The 25807-nt window shown below is 41.7% G+C and overlaps 1 protein-coding gene across 8 annotated transcripts in view; it reads right to left on the bottom strand.

Moving 5' to 3' along the window:
- Positions 1-11081, bottom strand: part of pdlim7 (PDZ and LIM domain 7) — a 141215-nt gene extending 130134 nt beyond the window's left edge. For 3 of the 8 annotated variants that reach the window (XR_011963497.1, XR_011963498.1, XM_072590880.1), the window contains exon 1: positions 10101-10382. Coding sequence is in view for 5 of the 8 variants with exons in the window: in XM_072590880.1 (XP_072446981.1) it covers positions 10101-10196 (96 nt within the window). In the remaining 3 variants the exon portion in view is untranslated. The other 5 variants (XM_072590878.1, XM_072590875.1, XM_072590876.1 and 2 more) reach the window with 5 other exon arrangements.
- Between the last annotated feature and the right edge of the window lie 14726 nt (positions 11082-25807).

Genomic DNA, 25807 nt, shown 5'->3' with positions numbered 1-25807 from the left:
CAATTCTGGTCTCCTTCCTATCAGAAGGATGTTGTGAAACTTGAAAAGGTTCAGAAAAGATTTACAAGGATGTTGACAGGGTTGGAGGGTTTGAGCAATAGGGGAGAGGCTGAATAGGCTCAGGCTGTTTTCCCCGGAGCGGAGGCTGAGGGGCAAACTTATAGAGGTTTATAAAATCACGAAGGCATGGATAGGGTAAATAATCAAGGTCTTTTCCCTGGAGTGGGCAAGTCCAGACCTCAAGGGCATAGGTTTAGGGTGAGAGGGGAAACATTATGAAAAAAACCTAAACAGCAATGTTTTCCAGAGGGTGGTGTTGTGTGGGGTTGGGCTGCCAGAGGAAGTAGTGGAGGCTAGTACAATTGCAACATTTAAAAGGCATCTGGATGGGTATATGAATCGAAAGGGTTTGGCAGGATATGGGCCGGGTGCTGGCAGGTGGGACTAGCTTGGGTTGGGATATCTGTTCAGCATGGACGGGTTGGACAAAAGGATCTGTTTCCGTGCTGTACATCTCTAGGACTATGACCTCCTGTGCCATCAGGTGCATTGAATATCCCACATTTTTTGAATGATTTGACAAGTTTCAATCCAATTTCATCTCGGACCTACACAATCCACTCACACAGGATTCTGACATTTGAACTTATGACCGCCCTTGATAAATGTCTGCTCTTATGCGGTCCTCCAATCATTTTGAATTTTTGTCATGAAAGGTTTGTTCAACCAGTGGATGTTTCTCTAAACAAAGCCATTTAGACAACCACGAATCACTGCAATACCCACATTTTACAATCTAACATCAGTATAGACATCATTGTCAAAGTGTAATGTGAACATCTCTCAATGAAAAGTTTGTGTTGTAATCCTTCTGGTAGGAAGCTCCAAAAACCTTTATCAAACATAGTTCAAGCCATCTCATCTATCTACCTTTCCATCATGGACATACAAGAACCAATCCTTTTAGGAAATTATTTTGAGGAGAAAGTGAGGACTGCAGATGCTGGAGATCAGAGCTGAAAATGTGTTGCTGGAAAAGCGCAGCAGGTCAGGCAGCATCCAGGCAGCAGGAGAATTGACGTTTCGGGCATGATCCCTTCTTCAGGAATGAGGAAAGTGTGCCAAGCAGGCTAAGATAAATTGTAGGGAGGAGGGACATTGAAAATGCGATAGGGGGAAGGAGGTTAAGGTGAGGGTGATAGGTTGGAGTGGGGGTGGGGGCGGAGAGGTCAGGAAGAAGATTGCAGGTTAGGAAGGTGGTGCTGAGTTCGAGGGTTGGGACTGAGACAAGGTGTGGGGAGGGGAAATGAGGAAACTGGAGAAATCAGAGTTCATCCCTTGTGGTTGGAGGGTTCCCAGGCGGATGATGAGGTGCTCTTCCTCCAGCCGTCGTATTGCTATGGTCTGGCGATGGAGGAGTCCAAGGACCTGCATGTCCTTGGTGGAGTGGGAGGGGGAGGTGAAGTGTTGAGCCATGGGTTGGTTGGTCTGGGTGTCCCAGAGGTGTACTCTGAAACGTTCCGCAAGTAGGCGGCCTGTCTCCCCAATATAGAGGAGGCCACATCGGGTGCAGCGGATGCAGTAAATGAAGTGTGTGGAGGTGCAGGTGAATTTGTGGTGGATATGGAAGTATCCCTTGGGGCCTTGGAGGGAAGTAACGGGGGAGGTGTGGGCGCAAGTTTTGCATTTCTTGCGGTTGCAGGGGAAGGTGCCGGGAGTGGAGGTTGGGTTGGTGGGGGGTGTGGACCTGACGGGGGAGTCACGGAGGGAGTGGTCTTTTCGGAATGCTTCTAGTGGAGGGCAGGGAAATACATCCTTGGTGGTGGAGTCCGTTTGGAGGTGGCGGAAATGACGACGGATGATATGATGTTTATGTAGGTTGGTGGGGTGGTATGTGAGGACTAGTGGGGTTATGTCCTGGTGGCAATTGGAGGGGTGGGGCTCAAGGGCGGAGGAGCGGGAAGTGGAGGAGATGCGGTGGAGAGCATAGTTGATCACGTCTTGGGCGGGGGGGGGGGGGGAAAAGAGTTGTGGTCTTTGAAGAAGGAGGCTATCTGGGTTGTTCGGTATTGGAACTGGTCCTCCTGGGAGCAGATGCGGCGGAGACAAAGAAATTGGGAATATGGGATGGCGTTTTTACAGGGGGCAGGGTGGGAGGAGGTGTAGTCTAGGTAGCTGTGGGAGTCAGTCGGTTTATAGTAAATGTCCGTGTTGATTCAGTTGCCAGAGATAGAAATGGAAAGGTCTAGGAAGGGGAGGGAGGAGTCTGAGACAGTCCAGGTAAATTTGAGGTCGGGGTAGAAGGTGTTGGTAAAGTGGATGAACTGTTCAACTTCCTCGTGGGTGCACGAGACAGCGCCAATACAGTCATCGGTGGTGCCAGTGTAGCTGCGGAAGATGGACTGTTCCACATATCCTATGAAGAGGCTGGGACCCACGCAGACTGTCTTGATCGTAATTGTTACATTGACAGAACAACAAACCACCTTCTCTTTCCACAGCCATTAGAGTTCACTCACTATTTTCTCTACCATTTTGCTACTGTTTGACTGGTTGGCATCATCACAATTTACAGTCTTTTATGGCAGCACAAAATGACCTCCCTTCATAGACTTCATACACCATCCAAGTCCAGATTTGCAGAATTCAAGGCCTAATGTTTTCACTTGTTTCAGACAGTGAGCTGAGAGTTCCCAGTTGTAATTTTCAGATATATTTTACAACTTTGACTTTCAATTGTGGCCACAAGCTAGGCTTACCACTGTGCACTTGTTTGACAGCTACACAACAGACAGCTTGACCAACCTCACCCTCTCTCCGAACATGCATCTTTAATTCTCCAGCTGCAGCACAATCAATTGTCGAGTCTTAAATTTTAGTGACTGAAGTTGGAAGACAGATGTGTTTCCAGCATTCCTTATTGATACCACGTGATCACATTAGACAATGTTAAAAATCATTCCTGATGAAGGGCTTATGCCCAAAATGTCGACTCTCCTGCTCCTTGGATGCTGTCTGACCTGCTGTGCTTTTCCAGGACTCTGGACTCTTATCTCCAGCATCTGCAGTCCTCACTTTCTCTCAATGTTAAAAATCACTCAACATCAGGTTAAAGTCGAATAGGTTTATTTGGAAGTACTAGCTTTTGCAGCACTGCTCCTTCATCAGGTAGCTGTGGTGCAGGATCATTAGACACAGGATTTATAGCAAAAGATCAGTGTCATGCAACTGAAACAAGATATTGAACAAATGTAGATTGCTGTCAAGTCTTCCATCTTTTAGAATGGGTTGCAGGTTTCGATTAATTAATATGTAAGTCCCAGAACCACTTTTAAGTCACATTCTTGAGATAACCTCAGATTTTATTTTTAAAAAGTGACACTTTAGCCCAGACAATGCAGTAAAGGTGTGAGATTAGAATCTGTCTGTCTCTCAATCTTGAGTCAGACTGGTCCTATTTCCAAAGTAGGAATTTATAAAATGTTAGAAAGGATTGACTGCCTTCAGGTTGCGTGGTTGAGCAAAATAGAATGTATCTGCAAATTCACCCCATAGACTTACATGTGTGTGTGCGAGACAGAGAGACTCATGCAGACTGAGTGACTGAGAGACATGAACCCAAGATCCCTTGGCTATCAACCTCTACTCGGCCACTCTGTTGTTGCGTAGATGTCACTTTTTTTTTTTAAATATATAAAACCTTAAGTTATCTCAAGAATGTGATTTGAAAGAATATGGGATTTACATATTAATGAACTGAAACTTGCAAAGCATTCAAAAAATATGGAAGACTTAACAGCAATCTAGGTTTGTTCAATATATTATTTCAGTTGCATGAAACTGCAATAATTTGCTATAAATTCTATGTTTTATGATCCTGTTCCACAGCTACCTGATGAAGGAGCAGTGCTTCGAAAGCTAGTCCTTCCAAATAAACCTGTTGGACTATAACCTGGTCGTGTGATTTTTAAACTTTGTCCACCCCAGTCCAACACCAGCATCTCCACATCAATCACATTAGATGCTGATTGTTGGAAACAAGAGACACTATGAAGTAGTCGCCTTGACAGCACATTTTGATGTGTGAAGACAGGAGGTGCTGAACAGCCAACTTCCAGGAATCCACCAGGGAAAATTGTTCTTTACCATGAGCAGGTGGTCAGTACAAAGAGGTTCAATAAAATGTTCCCCCTTAATGTCAGGGGTTAACCTCTCCATGAAGAATATGAGAAAGGAACTATTTCTTAGCCAAAAGGTCAAGCATTGATTTTACATGAGGCTGTTATTTGAGTATATACACAGAAGAGAATAAGCAGATAGTGGTTGACACAATTTAACATAGATGAAAATGAAGGTATTTTAAAAACTGACATCAAGGAATCAGTAGCAGAAAGGTTACAAAATATTAGAATTAGCAAAGATCTATGATTGAAATACACAATTGTCTAAAAGTGAAAGTTAGTAGGACAATAAAAAATACCTAGCAATATTTTGTTATTAGTAAAAGCATTGAGCCCAAGTGTCAAGTAAAGGTTAGTTTATACAAAGCATTGGTTTGATAACAAGGTGCTGCTTTGCACTTCTCTTTATGGAAACACTAGAAAGCCTTAAAAAAAGTATGGTGAAATCCCAAGTCAAATCCAACACAACAATCCAGTTCTGGAGAGCTTGCCAGCCATTCCAGACAATGGAATGGGAAATCCAGTGGAGAGATTCCTATAGTAATCTGAAATTTCAACCTGTAACTCATTTGCCAAACTTGTTTGTGTTTGTTGCATGATCACATCAACGACTTGGAAAGGAGTTATGCAACACTAATGGACAAATTCATTGACGATCCTTTTGACATCAGTGAAAGGACAATTAGACCCTAAAAAGCTTGGCTAGACCTTTGATAAAGTTAAAATTGTTGTCAAATTGAGAAAAAAGGTAAAGTAGATAACATGAGGGCAAAAAACAGACATTGTGAAGGAGTAGGAGATTCCACCATTGAGTCCATCAATTATTCTGAAGCACAAGACAAATATCTCTTAATATTCAACAAGCAGATCTTCTCATTAGGAAGGAAGGGGCTGAGAAGGACTCCCTATGCCAGTGCTGAATAAACTCTGCTAATGTTGTTCAAGCTGCATTGACCAAAGAACGTTCCCATCTCCGGTTCAACCTTGCTGGAAAGGAGAGTTGCCCTGACAAAGAAGCAGGCATATGACCCAACTGTTCCAGAGGCCTTGTTCATGATGAGGGCCTGGACAATAGTGGCAGAAGCCACAATTACCAACTGTATCTGCTGCACGGTGTTCAAATGGATTCTACATGTGCAAGACACACAGCAAGGAGCAGCAGACAGACAGCAATTAACCTGACAATAAGTCTCTTCTCAATCACGTGAGACAAGCAGAGAAGTTTGTGCTATGCCATACACTGCAAAACAGCATTGACAGTTGAGGCTACAGTAAATACAGTACATTCTTCAGAAGGAACCTTGAAGAGTTGATTAAATGCCCACAGACGCAGCCACCTTAACTGAAGGTGCAAAGGCTACAGACATGGTCCAGGATCTCACAAGCAGCATGTTTGTCTGCATTGTATTCAATAATTTCTGTCAATCAAATACATCATGTTAAGCAAATCACTGAGCTTTTCCAGTGTCAATTCCCAACAGTTTACGCCTTGTACTGCACAATTTTGACTATTGCCATCTGTGAACTAAACTGAAAAATTAAGATCTTTTTCCATACGGTACATCACTATTTTCATCTGTTGTTAAGGTCAAACCGGGTTATCAGGGGTTTCCTTGACCATCTTGAAGCTCCAGCTAATACAGGTTTGATGGCAGACCCTTTGTAATTTAACTTATCACAATTTTCCTGTACAGTTTCTAAAACTTGGTGTTATCCTGATAAATGTATGATTATAAAGGCAGACATGAGAGGTTAACTTACTCTGCCTCAAGGAAAAGAATTACAAGAGATGTAATCAAGATTTATTTAAAGTGGGAAGGTTCTGATATCTTGAATAAAGTAAAACTATATCTTTTAGTTGGGAAAGCAGTGATGAGCAGTCAGTCATCAGCTAATGCCAGTACTAAATGAGTGAGGAAAGGGATTAGGAAAAATGCTGTTAAGAGTTGTTGAAATGATTTGCCACAGGGAATGGATGTGCCAGAGACCACTGCAGCTTTTAATATGTATGCTTTTAAACAGCAAAAGATATAGGTTTATGCATGGGAACAACATGTGGGATTCCTTTCAGATTGCTTTGGCAAAGAACCAACGGAGGCACTAGGCCAAATGGCCTCCTTCTGTGCTGTACACTTCCATGGCTCTCATCAAGTGTAACAGGAATTAACTTGACAAATGAGATTACCTATGTTAGAATTTTCTTTGTTTTCCTCTTAAATTTAAACACTCCGTTTAAAAAGATCTACTTAAATACATTGTCACCTTGTGAACTGGACTATAAACATGGAAAAACAAGTTGGACTGACTTAAGATATTGTGATGGAAAGTTTAACGGCAGTTGATATCTACTGCCTATGCATTTAACTTTTCCTCAGACTTGCTTTACTCAAGTGCAATCAATTATGTTGATTAATATGGTTTCACTTGTTGAAATGGATTTGCATCAGCAAGTCAAACCCAGGGAGGAGCTGGGTCATCAAATACTATACAGGGCTTGTCTGGAATATCTCACTTTAATACTCAGAGTGATTTAATTTGTCCAGAGGCACTGTGTATATTGGAGCAAGGCCAAAATATCTAACATCTGAAGTCACAATCTATGCTAGCATATTCTTTCGAATTGTAGGGATTATAGTTATTCTTAAAGTTAATTCCTCCAAAGTAAGAGGCTTTTTTTTTTAAAAAAAGTGCTTCAAAAGACAAACTTCTATTCAAAAGATTCCCAGAACAAGTTACCTTGCTTTCCAACTTTCAGGTCTTGCAGGATAAGCTTACTTGGAGAAATCTATAGTCAAATTTTGCAAAACTTCTCTCAGTACAGGTCTTAAAAACGACATTAATTATAAGATGGTTCGTCAAAATTTAAAAAGGCATACAAGCTATCATGACTATACAAATTAAACTTAAATTACAAAAATCAAACATTAATTGCAAATTCCTTATTTTTTTTGTAAAAATCTGATCTTTGTTGCAATTGCAAACTTCACTCAACTAATTCCAGAAGGTTCCTTGAACACTTAACTCTGTCCTGCTCAGCGTTTCCAGCATTGTTTCTATTTTGGATTTCCAGCATCATCAACATTTGGTTTTTGAACTTGGCTCAACTAACGGTTTAATTTTCCATTTAAAATTTTTGCTTTAAAATCTACATTGGAGCACATTCTGCCCAAAGAAATATAAGGTTAGATTAGATTACTTACAGTGTGGAAACAGGCCCTTCAGCCCAACAAGTCCACACCGGTCCGCCACCCACCCAGACTCATTCCCCTACACCTAACACTACAGGCAATTTAGCATGGTCAATCCATCTAACCTGCACATTTTTGGATTGTGGGAGGAAACCAGAACACCCAGAGGAAACCCACGCAGACACGGGGAGAATGTGCAAACTCCACACAGAGCCGCCTGAGGCAGGAAATGAACCCGGGTCTCTAGCGCTGTGAGGCTGCATTGCTAACCATGTCACCCATCATGGTTATCTATTGTTAACACATTTTTATACGAATCACTATGATTCCATTGCTCATCAATACCAAATTAAATTATGTTCTCAAAATACCAAAATTAAGTAACATGGAGCTTATTTCAAAATTATAGACTAGAACTGAAATATGTCTGAACAAGGCCTCAGCGGTACATTTGACTATATTGCACCAAATATATTTTTATTTTAAATGTTTTCATAACACTTTTGTTTAGTTATATAGATCGGAGGGATCTGACTGCATTATGAAACATAGTTCAACCAACAAAAAGCTACTGCCAAGGACAAATGTCACGTCACAGTAAGAAATTCCAATAGCCAAAATTTTGCACATCAAGTTGATTTGTTCAAAATATTTATGCCTTTTCTACCCCCCGACTAAGATTTAACTTTGCCTATGTTCTGATAAGACGAGAGCGACTTGAACTTTTACATTATTTCCAGAGAGTTGCTGAAAAATTGGAACAGTATCGAATGTATTCATAACTTTACTCAGCTCTTAATAAAGTTAATTTTTAAAGAAAATCTTATTTAATTGGATGGAATATGGTAAGGGGATCTGAAGCGAGGCAACGAGAGTTATGTGAGGAAATCTGAGAGCTGAGGCAAATGGAGAGATTTGTGCAGGGTGAGCTGAGGTGACCAGGGGATAACAACCTGTTTATATTACATCAATATTTTTAATGTTTCAAGGAGCAAGTACAAAGCCAAGTGCAAAGGGCTCATGTGGCAGTGGTTGCAGCCCTGCCTCGAAATCAAAAAGTCTGGGTAAAGTCCCATCTGCTCTAGATATATATCGTAATAAGTGAATTTAAAATGCCTTAAACACAGTATGAAACCAAGTCAAATAAGGGGATAGTAAATGGTGAAAACCTTAGTCAAGGAAATAGATGTCAAAAGTATATTTCAAGGTCCTTGTCAGCGGAGAGGGGATGCGAAAGTAGGGGTGGAGTGAGCTGAAGGGCAGAGCATTATGGCATGGAGGGTGTTTTCTGTACAAGTTGTAGACTGTCTGGAATTTGCTTTCAGTATTTAAAACAACCTCCAAATCACTAGTGTTCAAACAGTCTAATTTCTGGTTGTACAATACAATTACAATGTACTTTATTGACAGGAAAATTTATATAGGCTTTAATCAAAACAAAATTCCAGAGCTTAAATCATTGTGATAGAATGAATGATGACCACAATCAAAGCAGATGCCAAATACACCTTAAAGTAAACTAAGCTGTGCAAAAGCACATAAAACAAGAGCAAGTACAAATATGGATGCAGCATTATCATGTACCCTCAAGAGCAAACCCTTTCAATAATGTAAGTTCTGAGACCTATATGGAGTTGTTATCCTTCTTCTCATTGCTGAAACTCTTGCCCATATCTGGTCATGAGAAAAGACTCTTCCTCGCTCTTGAAGATTATGAGGACAGATCGCAAGAGAACTTTAGTTGTAAAACTTTTTTTTACACACAGGTAAAATGATTCTAAAACAAATTTTAAACAGTAATAAATTAGAGCAAAAAAAGTATTCTTGCAAAAGATTCTACAGCAATAATCCCTTTCACATCACCAGAGATATATCTAAAAGAAAAATCATCTGGTTTTATCTAATATTTACTGAAAGAATTGAAGGATTTACTGTTGTACAATTTCACACTACAGATTTAAAGCTATAACTTGGTTTAAAAATCAAAATATTGCAAGGCAACATTATGAGCAATAATCAGCAAGCTTTACAAAGCAAGCTACGTGTTAAGTTACAGTCGAAACTTTTGCTTTCGAATGGAAGATATTTGATATTCGATCTAAATGAGAGACTATTTGAGGTGATAGTGACCTCATCTGGTCTCTACAAAGGAGGAGATTGCTGGCAGTCGACTCAGAAGGGTCGGATCAATTTACGCTGCTCGTTCTCAGTACAGTTGGAAGCTTCAGTCTTTCACCAATCTCCTCACGTTCCTGATATGCAAGAATTACACTGGAATGCTTTCAATAGTGGGATTTAAAATGTACCATTTTGTATCACACGACCACCCCTCGAGTTGCATTAATAGGTTACTCCGAATCCCTTCGAAATTACAAAACGCCTGCGAGCTGGTTTCACGACTTTTGCACTAAAAGACGTGAGTCCGTATGTGGACCCACAGCTGAAAAACTCCCAGGACCCCCCTTAAACGTGCTGACCAGTTCGCTGAAGCGACTGCAGCACATTACAGACTGCATTTTAAACTTGGTGCCGAAATGATTAAATCGTGCGTTCGGAAAGCATGAAGTGAGACTCGGGGGTGGAGGTTAATCAACTTGCTTACTCTAGAAGAATGTAACAAATCCTTGCTTGAGTTTTTCCACTCTATAAAACAAACAGGTTAACAAGTAGGGGGAGAGAGAGAGAAAGAAAGAAAAGGAAGTCTCTGACCAGCCCGGTCACCCTCGCTCACCCTGGACATGGTTAAAGGTTTGTTGAAGTCCTTTCCTCCCTGTAGTCTAAAACCCCACGGAGCCGGTCCTTCCAGGGTCACTTTGTACAACTCCATCGTCGGTGGAGAGGTTGCTGTTTGCTGAAAATAAAAAAAAACGGCTCTCTATTTTGTTTGTTTGTCTAAGGACGGAATCGGGAAACTATTTTTTTTTGGGGGGGGGGGTGCAGTAGGAAGCAAATAAGCGCGGTCCCAGTGCGAACTGAAGGAGAAAGAGGGAGGCAGATCCGAGGTGAGGCAGCCACTCACTTTATCCTACAGAGAATGACAGCTCTGAGCTTCCAGGCTATATAAGGCGTGTAAAACTACACCAACACTTTCAGCACTTTTTTATGACTCACGCCAGGGAATTCAAACGCCACACAACACGTCACTCTTCCATTTCCCGTCCAATCTTAAAAACTCTCAACCCGGAGACTTTTTTAAAAAAAAGAAAAAAAACACACGACAGTACTTTTAATTGAAATCACTTGATGTTGCCTGGAGATTACTGCGATGAGTTTACACTCCCGTAGTATTTCCGGTAAAATGTAGCAGTTTACCACTTAAAAAGTCTGGTGGAAGTTGGTTGTTCCGATGCCCTAATTCTTAATCAACGGGTTCCACTGCTCCCCACCTTTGATCAGAGAGGGGAAAAATGTGTGAGAAATGTTCCCGTGGTAAAAATGGCAAGGAGTTCGTGAGACAACATAGCCCATTATCAGGCCAGAATTACATCATAGGAAATGCCAGGAACAGGGCGCACCTCAAACTTGCCAGGCGATGCCTCCAGGGCAACATGCTTCTTTGTTTCTCCTGCTTAAATGACCGCTGATGGCTCCCGTGTCAAAACACTGCAAGTTTCTGGTAACAGCGAATTTCACTCACGCCTGCAAAATACAGCAATTACTTCATTCTTCCGTCCAAACAAACGTCACGCCCAGCAGTCTGGCTCTAAACCTTGGAGTTATAAACATGATTTGGGTGTGTCTGATAACACAGACAGCGGCACATGTTACAAAGCGCTTGTAATTCAGAGAAAGCAGCAGAATTAAATCTCATCCCAAGGAAATTAAGGGAAAACGTACTTCATACAAAACATAGCAAGTAATAAAGATCATTTTTAAAAAAAATACAATGAATGTTGACCAGGAGAGCGGGTGAAATGATTTTTTTTTTAAATGCTACGCCGGAGATTTCTCGTTTTTGCGCCACTCTGAATCTAAAAGATTTCAGCGAATTCCAACCTAATTCACACAGGAAAAAAAAGACGTTTAAATCTGTTGTGGATGGTTACACGATTGAAAATCAGCATGGAATCAGATTAAACTCCCATCCCAATTACTTCAGCTAAAATCTAGCCTGACTATCCAGTACAGTAGATAAATTGAGGGAGTGCGGCAAAGTTTTCAGAAATGTCGAATCAAGGTCTCACCTGCCTCTCAGGGAAAATTAAACAATCCCGGGGGTTATTTTGAAGAACAGGGACGTTCTATTCAGTGTTCTTGTCAAAATTTGTCCCTCAACCATTTAAAATGTCATCAGGTCCTTATCACATTACCACTGTTAAATTTACTGTGCATGATATGATTGCTGTGTTTAGATCCCAAAGCAAGGACACTTTAATAAATCTTGACATAGCACTAACTTGCCTTCAGTTGTAGTTTATCACACAATAATTATGACGGCTTTTGAGATGGTGCAGAAAAAAAACCTAAATCTAATTCTAAGGACAAAAGACTTCAGCTATGTTGATTGATTGCACAGGTTCAGTACTATAACTTACTGCTTTACATATTTCCCCAATTCCACCACTCTCACAGGTGGGACTTGAACTAAAGTCTCCTGGCTCAAAGCTGGGGGACAGCACCATTGCACCACGATAACTCAGTCAATTGCGATTTTAAACTCTTTTAAACCACCCCGAAACTTCGAACTAAAAACACATAGTGTTCGATTTGTCAAGGAGATTTTGCACGGCTGTACTATTGTGACTGTGATTGCATTGTCTTTGAAGTTTTGGGACAAATTTCTGAGTGTGTCTGACACGAAGGACTTCCAGACCATTACATATACAATGTGAGAGTAGCGAAACTTTCCAATATTTACCCTCCCAGGACAAGGGGAGTCCTGAAGCCAGGAGACACAGGGACAATCTAGACATTCAATAAATAGAGCCACTTCTTTATTTTGAGCTACCTTCCCACCACCAAAATCATTGTGACTTTTTCTTTTGTTTGTATTTAATGTACTGACCACTACCAGTAATCACCTGTGTGGCCAATTAAACAAGCAAAGCCCATAATGGGCTACAGAAACGATCAAAAATGAGATGGCAGGAGTAGGGAGAGCAGGAAGGGATTAAATCAAATGGATGTTGAGGGGGAATTAAAGCACTGTATCCTCTGCAGTGTCCTCCTCTCTCCAAAGGCATCAAGAACATTGATGGACACCACATGCTCCTTTTCCATTGACACCCAGGCAAAAACATATCTGCAGGAAGACAGGCAGTTGGCAGATATGACCCCCTTCACAACTCGCTGCCTGGACCTGTTGAGGCCCCAGGAGCAGTCACATGTGGAGACCCTGGGATCTGCCCACACCCCTCTGCACCGGATGCCTGAAGATCAGGAGCATAAAGGTAAAGTGCAACAAAAAACAATACAAAAGATTTTGCAAAAAGCTAAAATGGGTGTGCATTGCCCGCAACCAATGTATACATGGTCCATGGATTCCACAGTGCCTCAAAATAAACAGTTGGACTGGGAAACCCTGAATTGCCACAATCTGTGTTTGTAAGGGACTGCTGCATGGAACTCCTTCCACCCCAGGTCCCGAGAGAAAGTGGTAGAACTCCTGCATGGAGTGTCTGCCATTGGGGATTGCTATTTGTTATGAATGAAAGTCAGACACAGTTAGAAAGTCAGAATGAAAGTCAGACACAACCAGCCAAACAGATAGCCCCTGAAAAATGACCTTGTTCCTCCCACATCACCCATTTCAGCACTATCTTAGTATTGAAGCAACTTTAACCAAAATTAGGAAGTAATATTCTATTTCTGGATTTGAGTGAGATGTTTTGTCATTGTTTATTCTTTGAAACCTGTGTTCACCCTTTGGCACACCAATCACATTATCCTCCTTCAAAATCCTTTCCCTGCTGTCCAGTTTAGGTTCATAAGCCCCATCCAGTTCCAATCATCTGCACAAAGGAAGCCATAGCATCTCATCTAATAATCTTTATTCCTCCTCCAACATCATTAAATTGGATTGAACTTTCGCATCTCTTTCTCATCCAGATGCTGTCCTGGGGATCATTATGTATCCTGCTGATATCCACCTCAACCTCTTCACGCAAATCTCAAGCCTTCCACCCTTTACACTATTAGATATCTTTTTAAGATGTATTATCCAAGCGTGCATGTTGTTGATAATTCCAGCACTTTCTGTGGTGATGTTCTTGAACCTCTGCAAGCATCGCAATCTGGAGTCATCTGAAGGCCAAACAGGGTAAAGATGGCAGATTCTGCTCCAAAGGGCATGAGTGAGTCAGATTTTCATACAGATATAACACTCCAATATGTCATGATTATCATTACTGATACCAGCTTTTTAACTGTTTAATTAACTGAATTCAAATTTGAACCCATGTTTTAGGATTACTAGGGCATAACTATCCCTACAATTGTACATAATATAATACTGCTTGCCTGACATCCAGTATAGGATATAATCATAGAATGAATACAGCAGATGAGACCACTCTGCCAGTTGTATCCATGCCAGCTCTCTGCAAGAGCAATTCGGCGGGTCCCATGCCAGTCTTTTTTTTGCCATAATCCTGCAAGCCTTTAATTTCCCAGTTCTTATTCAATTGCTTCTAAAATGGTGTAGTTAAGTCTGTCTCCACTACACTCTTGGTAGTGCATCCCAGGTTGTACTCATTTGCTGCATCAAAATGACTTTTCTCAAGTTGCATGTCTGTGTCCTCTGGTTACTTTCCAATCCAGTGACAAGATCATTTTGCCTTCGTATAAGCTGTCTAAATCCTTCAAGATTTTCAAAGCTTATATGAAATCTCAAACTTCTCTTGAATGAGAACAACCTCAGCCTCCGAAATCTATCTATCTAGGGCTGAAGTATTTTGGCCCTAGAATTCTATTTATAAGTTTTCTTTACTGCACCAACTCTAAAGCCTTCCTAGCCTTTGTGTGATAAACTACAATTGAAGCCAATTAATGCCATATAAAGATTTACTAAAGTGTACCTGCTTTTGGATTCTAAACACAGCAGTCATATTTTGCAATGGAAACTTAACAGTCATAATATGATAACGACCTGATGACAATAACAATAGACAATAGGTGCAGGAGTAGGCCATTCTGCCCTTTGAGCCAGCACCACCATTCATTATGATCATGGCTGATCATCCTCAATCAGTATCCTGCTCCTGTTTTATCCCCATAACCCTTGATTCCACTATCCTTTAGAGCTTAATCCAACTCTTTCTTGAAAGTATCCAGAAACCTGGCCTCCACAGCCTTCTGGGACAGAGCATTCCACACACCCACCACTCTCTGGGTGAAGAAGTTTCTCCTCAACTCTGTTCTAAGTGGCCTACCCCTTATTTTTAAACTGTGTCCTCTGGTTCGGGACTCACTCATCAGCGGAAACATGCTTTCTGCCTCCAGAGTGTCCAATCCTTTAATAATCTTATACATCTCAATCAGATCCCCTCTCAGCCTTCTAAACCCAAGCGTATACAAGCCCAGTTGCTCCAATCTTTCAGCATAAGATAGTCTTGCCATTCCGGGAATTGACCTCATGAACCTACGCTGCACTCCCTCAATAGCCAGAATGTCTTTCCTCAAATTTTGAGACCAAAACTGCACATAATATTCCAGCTGCAGTCTCACCAGGGCCCTGTACAGCTGCAGAAGGACCTCTTTGCTTCTATACTAAATTCGTCTTGTTATGAAGGCCAGCATGCTATTAGCTTTCTTCACTGCCTGCTGTACCTGCATGCTTGCTTTCATTGACTGATGTACAAGAACACCTAGATCTCGTTGTACTGCCCCTTTACCTAACTTGACTCCATTTAGGTAGTAATCTGCCTTCCTGTTCTTGCCACCAAAGTGGATAACCACACATTTATCCACATTAAACTGCATCTGCCATGCATCCGTCCACTCACCTAGCCTGTCCAGGTCACCCTGTATTTTCCTAACATCCTCCTCACATTTCACCCTGCCACCCAGCTTTGTGTCATTTAAATGATGAAATTTTAAATGATTTTGGTTAAGGGACAAAGTTTGACAAGAACACTGAAGAGAACTCCCTTGTTCTTCAAAATCATGCCCAAGATTGTTTAATTCTCCCTGAGAGGCAGGTGAGAGCTTGGTTTGACATTTCATCTTGAAAACTTTGCTGCAGTAACTCAATACTGTACTGGACAGTCAGGCTAGATTTTAGCTGAAGTAGCTGGTGTGGGAGTTTAATCTGGAACATTTTGAGTCAGGGACAAGAGTGGTACCAATTTGCAGTGAACGAGGCTGTTCACAATCTCAGTGTCCTATTTAATCACATTACGTGGTTCTGATTGCAATCTTCCTCAATACAAAGGCTATTTATGTGCATTTCCGTAACATTATCCATCATGTCCTGACCTAAACTTTCATGTTACTGAAACCCTCTTCCCTGTCTTTGTCATAGAAAAACGTGATTATTCCCAATGTTTCTCTCGATTGGTCTGCTAACTTCCATTTACTTAACTGCAACTCACTTAAACTCTGCTGTTTACATCTTAGAAATGCACCATCTCACTCACCCTTCATGTCTGTCCTTGCTAATCCTCAATGCTTCCTGATCTGCCAACATCTCAAATGCAAACTTCTTGTCCTAGAACTCATACAATTGAATCCCTACAGTATGGAAACAGGCCCTTTGGCCCAACATGTCCACACTGACCCGCTGAAGAGTAACCCACTCAGACCCATTCCTCCACACCACCACTTGACACCCGCCCTGACCAATGCACCTAACCAGCACATCCCTTAACACTATGGGCAATTTAGTGTGGCCAGTTCACCTAACCTGCACATCTTTGGACTGTGGGAGGAAACCCACACAGACACAGGGAGAATATGCAAACTCCATACAGACAGTCGGCCAAGGCTAGAATTGAATCTGGGTCCCTGGTGTGTCAGCCACCATGCTGCCCTTTTTTAAATATAGAAAACAGATTTCAATACTCCTTGTACTTCAGCCTCTCCATGGTGTCAACTCTCTGTTCCTCTGTTAATATTTCAATGCAGTAATGAAGTTTTGCACAGCTAGAAGTTTATTAAATGAATTAAGTTAAACCAAGGCCTGTCAGTTTTCCCAAGTGAATGTAAAATTTCTATTCAAAGAAAGAAGGGAGGCTCTCCCTGTTATCATGACAAATATTTATCCTTTAACCAAAATTCGTAAAATGATTTATCTAGTCTTGTATCTCATTACCATTTGAGGGACCTTGCTGGGTGCAAAAAGCCTACCACACTTGTCTGCACTACAACAGTGAAAATACTTCAAAAGTACTTTATTGGCCAATAAACAGCTTCGATACATTATGGTGCCACATAAATTCCTTTCATTCACAGCTGTTACTTCAGCCTCCTGGGCCTTATGTATTGGAAATCTCTTCTTAAACTTTTCATTATCACACCTTTCTCTTCCTTTCAGACTTTCCTCTGGTTCACCTCTTTGAACAGAATTGTGGTGACCTTTCTTAACATATCCATTTTTTGGTTTTGTATCAATTTTTTATTGTACTTTTGTGAAGTTTCTGGAGACTTTTTTTTTGCATTATTAAAAGAGTGATATGGTTGTGTTGAGTTTGTTGTGCCCATTGTTTTTCAGCAAATGTCACATTGTCATGTGTATGTTGGATCTGAGATAGTGTTGGACAATTCTAAAACTCAGTGTCACAGTGTTATTTTAATTTCGTGCCTCTCACAATGAACACAGTCCTTTTTCAAAAAAAAATTACTAGTAATTGTAACATTATAATTTTGCAATGGGTCCAGAAGCAGATTTGTGGAACAATTTATCCAATACCATTGAACAGCCTGTGTAAACGTTATAGGACAACATTGCAGTAGAGGCTTAGAGACAGCTGTAATTTCAGCCCAGCGTCAGACAAAGCCCCAGAGGAATAATCTAAACAAACATTTATAGTTATTTACAGGATTCCATGGCTGAAGAACAGACACACTCCAGAAAAATTGCAAATGTTTTGGGGGCTAATGAAATAAATAACAAAAGACAAACATTGAAATGTAATTTTGTTCACTTATGCTAAATTGTGTTAAAATATGTTTTGTGGGGGATTGAGATGCACTCAAGTTTACTGGAAGATAAAAAGAGTACTGAAGGTTTTGTGGTGCAGTTGTAATGTCCCTGGCTCAGAATCAAGTTCCATTCCAGGGCTCCTTGACTTTGTAAGGTATGTTTGCAACATGGCTAAACAGGTTGATTTTTCAGTTAATTGTAAATCTTTCCAAAAGGTTTGCAGGCAGCAGAGTCTTCTGATCAACCATTATGTAGAAGGCAATGGAAAATCTTTGCAGTACTTTGCCCCATAGCTACAGGGCCCAGCACTCAGAAACAAGGAGAAAAAACAGACAAAAAAATGTAGGAGAGCATATTGAAAAAAATTCCAAGGTGTCCACAAGGTGTGTTTAGGAAATCAGCGCATTTTTTAAAGTATCTGGCACAGAATTTTGACCTGTAGGCTGGAGCCAATCCCAGTACATGCACAAGGTTAAAATGTCAAAAATAGCAGTGCATGTTAAATCTACTATACTCCACTCACTTTGAAATGCATGGGAAAGCCTGATGTGGATGGTGGATCTTTGTATTAACTGTATAAAAGGCAATTAAAAACATTTTTTAACCAAAAGTTTTGGTTTTAGCAATGAGAGGTATAGTTAGTAAGTTTGCTGATGACACCAAAATTGGAGATGTAGTGGACAGCAAAGAAGGTCAACTTAGATTACAACAGGATCTTGATCAGATGGGCCAATGGGCTGAGAAGTGCAGATGGAGTTTAATTTAGATAAATGTGAGGTGTTGCATTTTGGGAAGGCAAATCTTAGCAGGACTTATACTTTAGGAGAAAGTGAGGACTGCAGATGCTGGAGATCAGAGCTGAAAAATGTGTTGCTGGAAAAGTGCAGCAGGTCAGGCAGCATCCAAGGAGCAGGAGAATCGACGTATTGGGCATAAGCCCTTCTTCAGGAATGAGGAAGGTGTGCCAAGCAGGCTAAGATAAAAGGTAGGGAGGAGGGACTTGGGGGAGGGGCGTTGGGAATGCGATAGGTAGAAGGAGGTGAAGGTGAGGGTGAGAGGCCAGAGAGGGGGTGGGGGCGGAGAGGTCGTGAAGAAAATTGCAGGTCAAGAAGGCGGTGCTGAGTCCAAGGGTTGGGACTGAGATAAGGTGGGGGGAGGGAAATGAGGAAGCTGGAGAAATCTGCATTCACCAGCTTCCTCATTTCCCCTCCCCCCACCTTATCTCAGTCCCAACCCTCGGACTCAGCACTGCCATCTTCTTCCCAACCTCTCCGCCCCACCTCCTCTCCGGCCTATCACCCTCACTTTAAACTCCTTCCATCTATCGCATTCCCAACCCCCCTTCCCCAAGTCCCTCCTCCCTACCTTTTATCTTAGCCTGCTTGGCACACCTTCCTCATTCCTGAAGAAGGGCTTATGCCCGAAACATCGATTCTCCTGCTTCTTGGATGCTGCCTGACCTGCTGCGCTTTTCCAGCAAAACATTTTTCAGTTCAGGACTCATAACCTTAATGGTAAGGTCCTTGGGAGTGTTGCTGAACAAAGAATCCTTGGAGTGCAGGTTCATAGCTCCTTGAAAGTGGAGTCGCAGGTAGATAGGATAGTTTGGTATGCTTTCCTTTATTGGCCAGAGTATTGAGTACACATGTTGGGAGGTCATGTTGTGGCTATACAGGACATTGGTTAGGCCAGTGTTGGAATATTATGTGCAATTCTGGTCTCCTTCTTATTGGAAAGGTGTTGTGAATCTTGAAAGGGTTCAGAAAAGATGTACAAGGATGTTGCCAGGGTTGGAGGATTTGAGCTATAGGGAGAGGCTGAACAGGCTGGGGCTGTTTTCCCTGGAGCATTGGAGGCTGAGGGGATGACTTTATAGAGGTTTATAAAATCATGAGGGGCATGGATAGGGTAAATAGACAAAGTCTTTTCCCTAGGATCAGGAAGTCCAGAACTAGAGGACATAGGTTTAAGGTGAGAGGGGAAAGATATAAAAGAGACCTAAGGGCCAACTTTTTCACACAGAGGATGGTGCGTGTATGGAATGACCTGCCAGAGGAAGTGGTGGAGGCTGGTACAATTGCAACATTTAAAAGGCATCTGGATGGGTATACGAATAGGAAGAGTTTGGACGATATGGGCTGGGTGCTGGCAAGTGGAACTAGATTGGGTTGGGATATTTGGTCAGCATGGACGGGTTGAACTGAAGGGTCTGTTTCTGTCCTGTACCTCTCTGTGACTCTATGAGTACAGGTTCCCTGAACTCTCTGAACTTGTCCAAGGTTAAATGGTAAGATCACAATAGCAATTAACTATGTTGTGAAATTGATGTGCTGGAGAGCTTTTTTATTCTAAAACAGGATAGCTAATTCATTTTTCTAGATGAAAGAGTTTTGCCCATATCTCGAATTCTGAGCATACCCCTTTACTGCTTTGGAACCAATTTTCAACAGTTGGGAAGTTATTTCTGTGATTTTGGCCTGTCTTCACTCTGTTGAGATTAGAGTGGTGCTGGAAAAGCACAGCAGATCAGGCAGCATCCGAGGAGCAGGAAAATCAACATTTCGGGCAAAAGCCCTTCTTCACACTGACTTACAGTCCCTCGATGTCTACCTTCAATGCAGCATGAAAGCAACTTTTGTAGCTCTGATGATGAATAAGTCAACTTCACAACCAGCAGCAGGAGCAGCAGCCTTTTTCTAAACAAAATACAGGAGAAAGATTAGACCATTCAGTTCATCACGCCTCCTCCACCATTCAACGTGATACTCCACTCAACACTATATGCCTGCTCTTTCCCAATACCTTTGAAGCCTTCACTGTCTAGAAATCTACTTTTTTCTTCAATATATGCAGTGAGTTGGCCTCCACTACCTATATGGTTGAGATTGCCACAGAATCATTACTTTCCAAATGAAGAAATGTCTGCTTGTTTCAATACTAAATAGTTTCCTTTATATCCTGAAAGAGTAACACCTTATCCTAGACCCTTAGCCAGGAGAACAATCACCAGATTTGTCCAGCTCTGTCAGAATGTTGCAAGTGCCCATGAGATCCCCTCTTATTCTTCTAGGAACAGTTGGCCCAATCTGTCCTCACGTGACAAAGCTGCCATCCCAGGATTCAGGCTGCTACACTCCCTCGAGGGCAAGCTTTTATTTTCTTTATTAAGGAGTTCAAAACCGCACATAAAACTCGAGATATGGTTTCACCAAGGCCCTGTAATTCTGCAGGAAGGCATCTTTGATCCTGTACTCAAGCCCTTTTGCAATGAAGATCAACATACCATTTGCTTGCTGTACCTTCATGCTTGCTTTCAGTGACGAGTCTACAAGGACACCCAGATCCCTTTGTGTGCATCAACATTTCCAATATCTGACTGTTTAAGTAATACTCTGCATTCTGCTTTCCTCCTAAAGTGGACAACTTCACGTATCTACATTATATTGCCTCTGTCAAACATTTGCACATTCACTTGACTTGTCTAAATAACCTTGAAGGTTCTTCACACCCTCCTCACCATTCATAATCCCATCTGATTTTATGTCGTCAGAAAATTTGGAAATATTACATTTTATTCCCTCATCTAAATCATTTATATATATTGTGAATAACTGGGGCCTAAATACTGTTCCTTGCACCATTCCCTTGTCACCACATTTCACTCTGAAAAAATTCAATTTATTCCAAGAGAAGAAGCCTATTTGTTTTAACTGCCGAAAGGTAGGGCATGTCTAGGCCAACTGCTGGGAGCTACAGGAAATACCAGTGGAACTTACTGGGTTATATACACAATGTAACGAGAATGGAAGTCAGAGGCCAGGCTATGGCTCTGACTGTAGCTGTAAATATCTGTAAAGGCGCTCCTGAGAGTGAAGATAAGGCTAAACAAATCCCTGAGAATTTATGTGTAAAGGAAAAATGGCCACGTATCCCCAGGCTGAGGTGAGCAAGCCGGTAGTGACAATAAGGAATACTGAGGCCAGCAAATGCTTCTGCTGGGAAAAGGTATGACCTTCCCACTAAAAAGGGATTGAAGGAGCTTTCATGCCCATTCCACTTTATTAAACTGCGACTTTGTGTCAGGACCAATGACCATGGGGTTTGTACCTAGTTTCAGGATCAAAAAAATTCTTCAACAATGATCAAGCAGGACCAAAATTAATAGCATCCCCAGTGGTCTCTGAAAAGCCCACTAAGGTTAGTGAGACTGCAAGAGAAAGCGCCTGGCATTTTTTTCTGACTGCGCGGTTACATAATCTGCAGCCACACAAGCTCAACCAGTAGAGCTGAGGTGACACTGCAGACAGTACACCCTCTGGCCTGGTTATTTGAAATTGTTTTGAGAGTCTAAAGTATCCAAGGAGGAAGTAAGCCAGACTTCCTTGGTAGTGACACACCACTAAAACACTAGCTCCAATTCATCCCTATTAAACTGAGGCACAATCAGATCCTGAATGCTACAAGTTAAAACACAAAGAAATGGAGACTACATCACAGACCTGAAAAAGAGAAGTAGACGGTGATCTACCAGGAAGTAGTGGTGCCCAGATACTATAGGGAAATATTGTGGCTACAACTGGCCACAGCTCTGCAAGGATGTAATAAGTTTCTTTTTTGGTTAATCCGCCACTCCTGCCAGGAAAGCCCTGACCTGCATTAAACCCTGCAGCTCTGATTCTTGTGCCAGCTTTTGGGGATGAGATAGCAAGGAGTTACTGGACTGTGTAGGAGCCCTGCCCAAAACTAAAGGGGTTACCAGCATATTGTGGACATCATAGACATGGCTATCAGAGGTTGTTTACCTGAGCACCCCATTTGCCAAAATGGTGGTGAGAAGGTTCACCCAATTCTTCACCCAGTATGGACTGAACGTGGAGACCCAGCAAGACCAAGGTTCAAATTTCACAACCTAAGTGTTCCAGTAACTCATGGGTAGCCTGTGCATGACCCAGTGGACGTCTTCAATGTATCATCACAGTCATGAGGGCCACTAGAACAGTATTACCAGATCCCAAATCAATGATCAGGGCTCACTGCCATTGCTGTTCTTTCTCATTTTTCTGGAATCTGTGAGGAACCTGAAGTAGTCTGAGTGACATATTGCATCCATTGAGCAGAAGTCATAATACAATATCCTTTCACAGTTTACTTATTAATGATTAAATGTGTGCATTTATATTATTTTATTATTACAGCTATACTACTTACAAAAATAAACCAAATTGTTTGCTTTGCTTAAAAGTCTGGGGATCCATTTAGGTGTGGTGCTTTGTACACCACATATACCACATGGCCAAGAGAGGGTACAAGTAATTTATTTACTCCTTTGTTGGCAGCTTTTTGTGTCTATCTATATTTGCTGCCCAATGATTTTACGTTACATTTAGATTGATATTTTGTCCAGGTGAAACATAAACGTAAGTCACATTGCGTATAGGAGTTGGGAGGTCTTGTTATAGCTGCTATATTGTGTGCAATTCTGGTCTCCCTCCTATAGGAAGGATATTGTGAAACTTGAAAGGGTTCAGAAAAGATTAACAAGGATGTTGCCAGGGTTGGAGGAATTTGAGCTATAGAGAGAGGCTGAATAGGCTGGGGCTGTTTTCCCTGGAGTGTCAGAGGCTGAGGGGTGACATTATAGAGGTTAATAAAATCATGAGGGGCATGGATTGGGAGAATAGACAAGGTCTTTTCCATGGGGTGGGTGTGTCCAGAACTGGAGGGCATAGGTTTAGTGTGAGAGGGGAAAGATTTAAAAAAGGACATAAGGAACAACTTTTTCATGCAAAGGGTGGTGTGTGCACGGAATGAGCTGCCAGAGGAAGTGGTGGGGGCAGGTCCAATTGCAACATTTAAAAAGCATTTGGATGAGTATATGAATAGGAAGGGTTTAGAGGGTTTAGAGCCAAGTGCTGCCAAATGGGTCTCGAATAATTTAGGATACCTGGTTGGCATGGACAAGTTGGACCGAAGGGTCTGTTTCTGTGCTCTACATCTCTATGACTCTATAAGTTGTCCAATTGATCCATTTCTAAGATATTTCTGGATTTACACTTAAATGAGTTAAAATACTACTGTATCACACTCTGAAAAATTGGCAAAATCTTCATATTGTCCTTTCTTTACAGTTGACCTGCTAAACATTGTATACACTGTTCTTAGAAGTATTTTAGTATCAACTGTTCTGATAAATGTTTGATTTTAAGTCACAAGATTGCAGCTACTCTGTTTTTCTTTCCCAGTATAACAGAAGCTCTGTCTGATGTAACCATCAGCATCTTCTGTAAATCAAGGCCATTGTTAACATAAAATTGGTCGATTACTGTCACAATGGAAGCACTGTCACAAGCAGTTTCAAAATTGCTGCAAAAACATTCTTTAAGCAAGCTCAGATTCTGTTTAAACTTGATGCAAAATCAACTTTTTCCTTCACTGAAGCGTCCACAATTTCTCCCAATATCAAGATATGGAAACACAATTTGCACAATTCATCCAGGATCAGTCTCCATATGACAAAGCTAATACACTCTGTAAATTGAAGAGGTAGTTTTTCCATGCCAGTCCTCAGTAATTGCTGTGTACTTTGCCACATAATCATCAATGTGTTGCAGGTTTTTGACAATAAGGATGTTGGAATGGTGATAAGGTTCCAATTTAGGATGGAATATACCTTGGAAGGGAACTATTATAAGTGCCCTTAGAGCTTGATGTAGAGCAAGTATTTGTGACCAACATTGTTTCCTCATCAATGTACATTATATACAGAGCAGGGAAAGGGAGATCCCCACATGACCTGACATCACTCACTGTGACATCACTCAGTTATCCAATTGATAGCTGCTACCTTACACTCTATCTCCCAATCATGTTTTCATCCTGAATATTTACCCTTTTCTGTCATGAGCATGTTTACATTTATTCAATGTAAACTATATTCTCAGCTTTCTTGGGGGATGTAAAGGACTGCTTTTGGATGAGTTCTTCCTTCTCAAGTAGAAATGAACATTGGCTGCTCATTTTTCTTTAGGGATGTGCTTTAATGGAATCCTAGCTATTCCTAACTCAACCTGGCTATTCTTCCAATCCATCAGGAGTGTAGAGTGACAACAGTGTCAATTGTCTCATAAATGTGGTTGATTGCTATTTTCCATGGTCTGACCAGGATGTTATGTACAATTTGATCAAGAGAATGGAAATTTTAGAGTGCCTTATGCTGCAGGACCTGCCACTAGGTCATGCCTCTCACTCTCTATGGCATGGTTCTTTTCCTAGACTGACGGGCTCCTCTGCTCCCTGTGACTGTGTTGTGCATCGACCTCCCTAGGTAGTTGTGAAGGTCTGGGCATGCTGCTCCATGGGCTTTGGGGATCCTCCTTCCCTTGGGGTCTTCCATTTACTGCAAGGGTTCTGTTTTGTCAGACTAGTCTCTGGTATCTTTTGGGTTCAGGCTGAATTAGTCTTCCAGTTGTGTAATGTCTTTCTAGTACCCTTTATTGATGCATGATTCTCCAGGCTTCATTTTGCATTTTGCAGATCTTTCAGACATAGATCATCCCTGTTCTGTTGTTTGAAAGTGATATCTCTTGGGTGTCTGCTTTGGGGTCAAGTTTTGTCATCATCCCAGTTTGCCCCTGGCTTTCACTGGGCCTGGCACTCTCAGGACTGATGTACTCAGCTCAGCACCCGGAGTGGAGTTAGATGCTGCTCCTTTGATTGCTCATTGGTCATGGCAGCTTGGGTAGGCTTGTCTTTTTTAAGGAGTTATCATTGATATTTTCTGGAAGATTGCATTGCTGCGCCAAGTTGTACCTCTTCAGCGATGTTTTTGCAGTCGCCCACTCCAAGGTCACCTCAAAGAGGAATGCAAGATCCAGAGTCTCTCCAGCCTGGCTGCTGTAATTAGTGGTGCTTTCATCTCCTTGTTCCTTGAAGTGAAGGACATCTCCTTGTGGCTGCTGGTGTAGAATGTCATTAGCAGGGTCTTCTTCTGTGTGGTCTGGACCAGAAAGGGTTTTCTCTGTTACTATTGTGAAGGTTACACATACCTTTTGTTTGCCAGGAATTAACACTGATTTGGAAAAATATAAAGGGTCTGAACTTTCTCATCCTCCTGTGCTAGAGTCTCACAGTCATGTGCTAAGACCCTCAATGGAGTGTGCCTGAGCTTTGAAGGCAGAGTACAGAGGGCAGGAGGAGCTCTGGTCAGCCCCTATGCAGCATCTGAGAGGATAGAGACAGCTGCTCCTGTTTAAATCTTGAATTGTGTTCATTGATGAAGCACGTCGAACTCCAGAAATCCACAGTCGTGTGGGTAATTTCTCGAAGGAAAAGCTCTTCAAAGAGCTGGGAGTCTTCTA

This window comes from Chiloscyllium punctatum, chromosome 20 (genome assembly GCF_047496795.1).
Source record: "Chiloscyllium punctatum isolate Juve2018m chromosome 20, sChiPun1.3, whole genome shotgun sequence".
NCBI lineage: Eukaryota > Metazoa > Chordata > Chondrichthyes > Orectolobiformes > Hemiscylliidae > Chiloscyllium > Chiloscyllium punctatum.
This window is presented reverse-complemented; position numbering and strand designations above follow the sequence as displayed.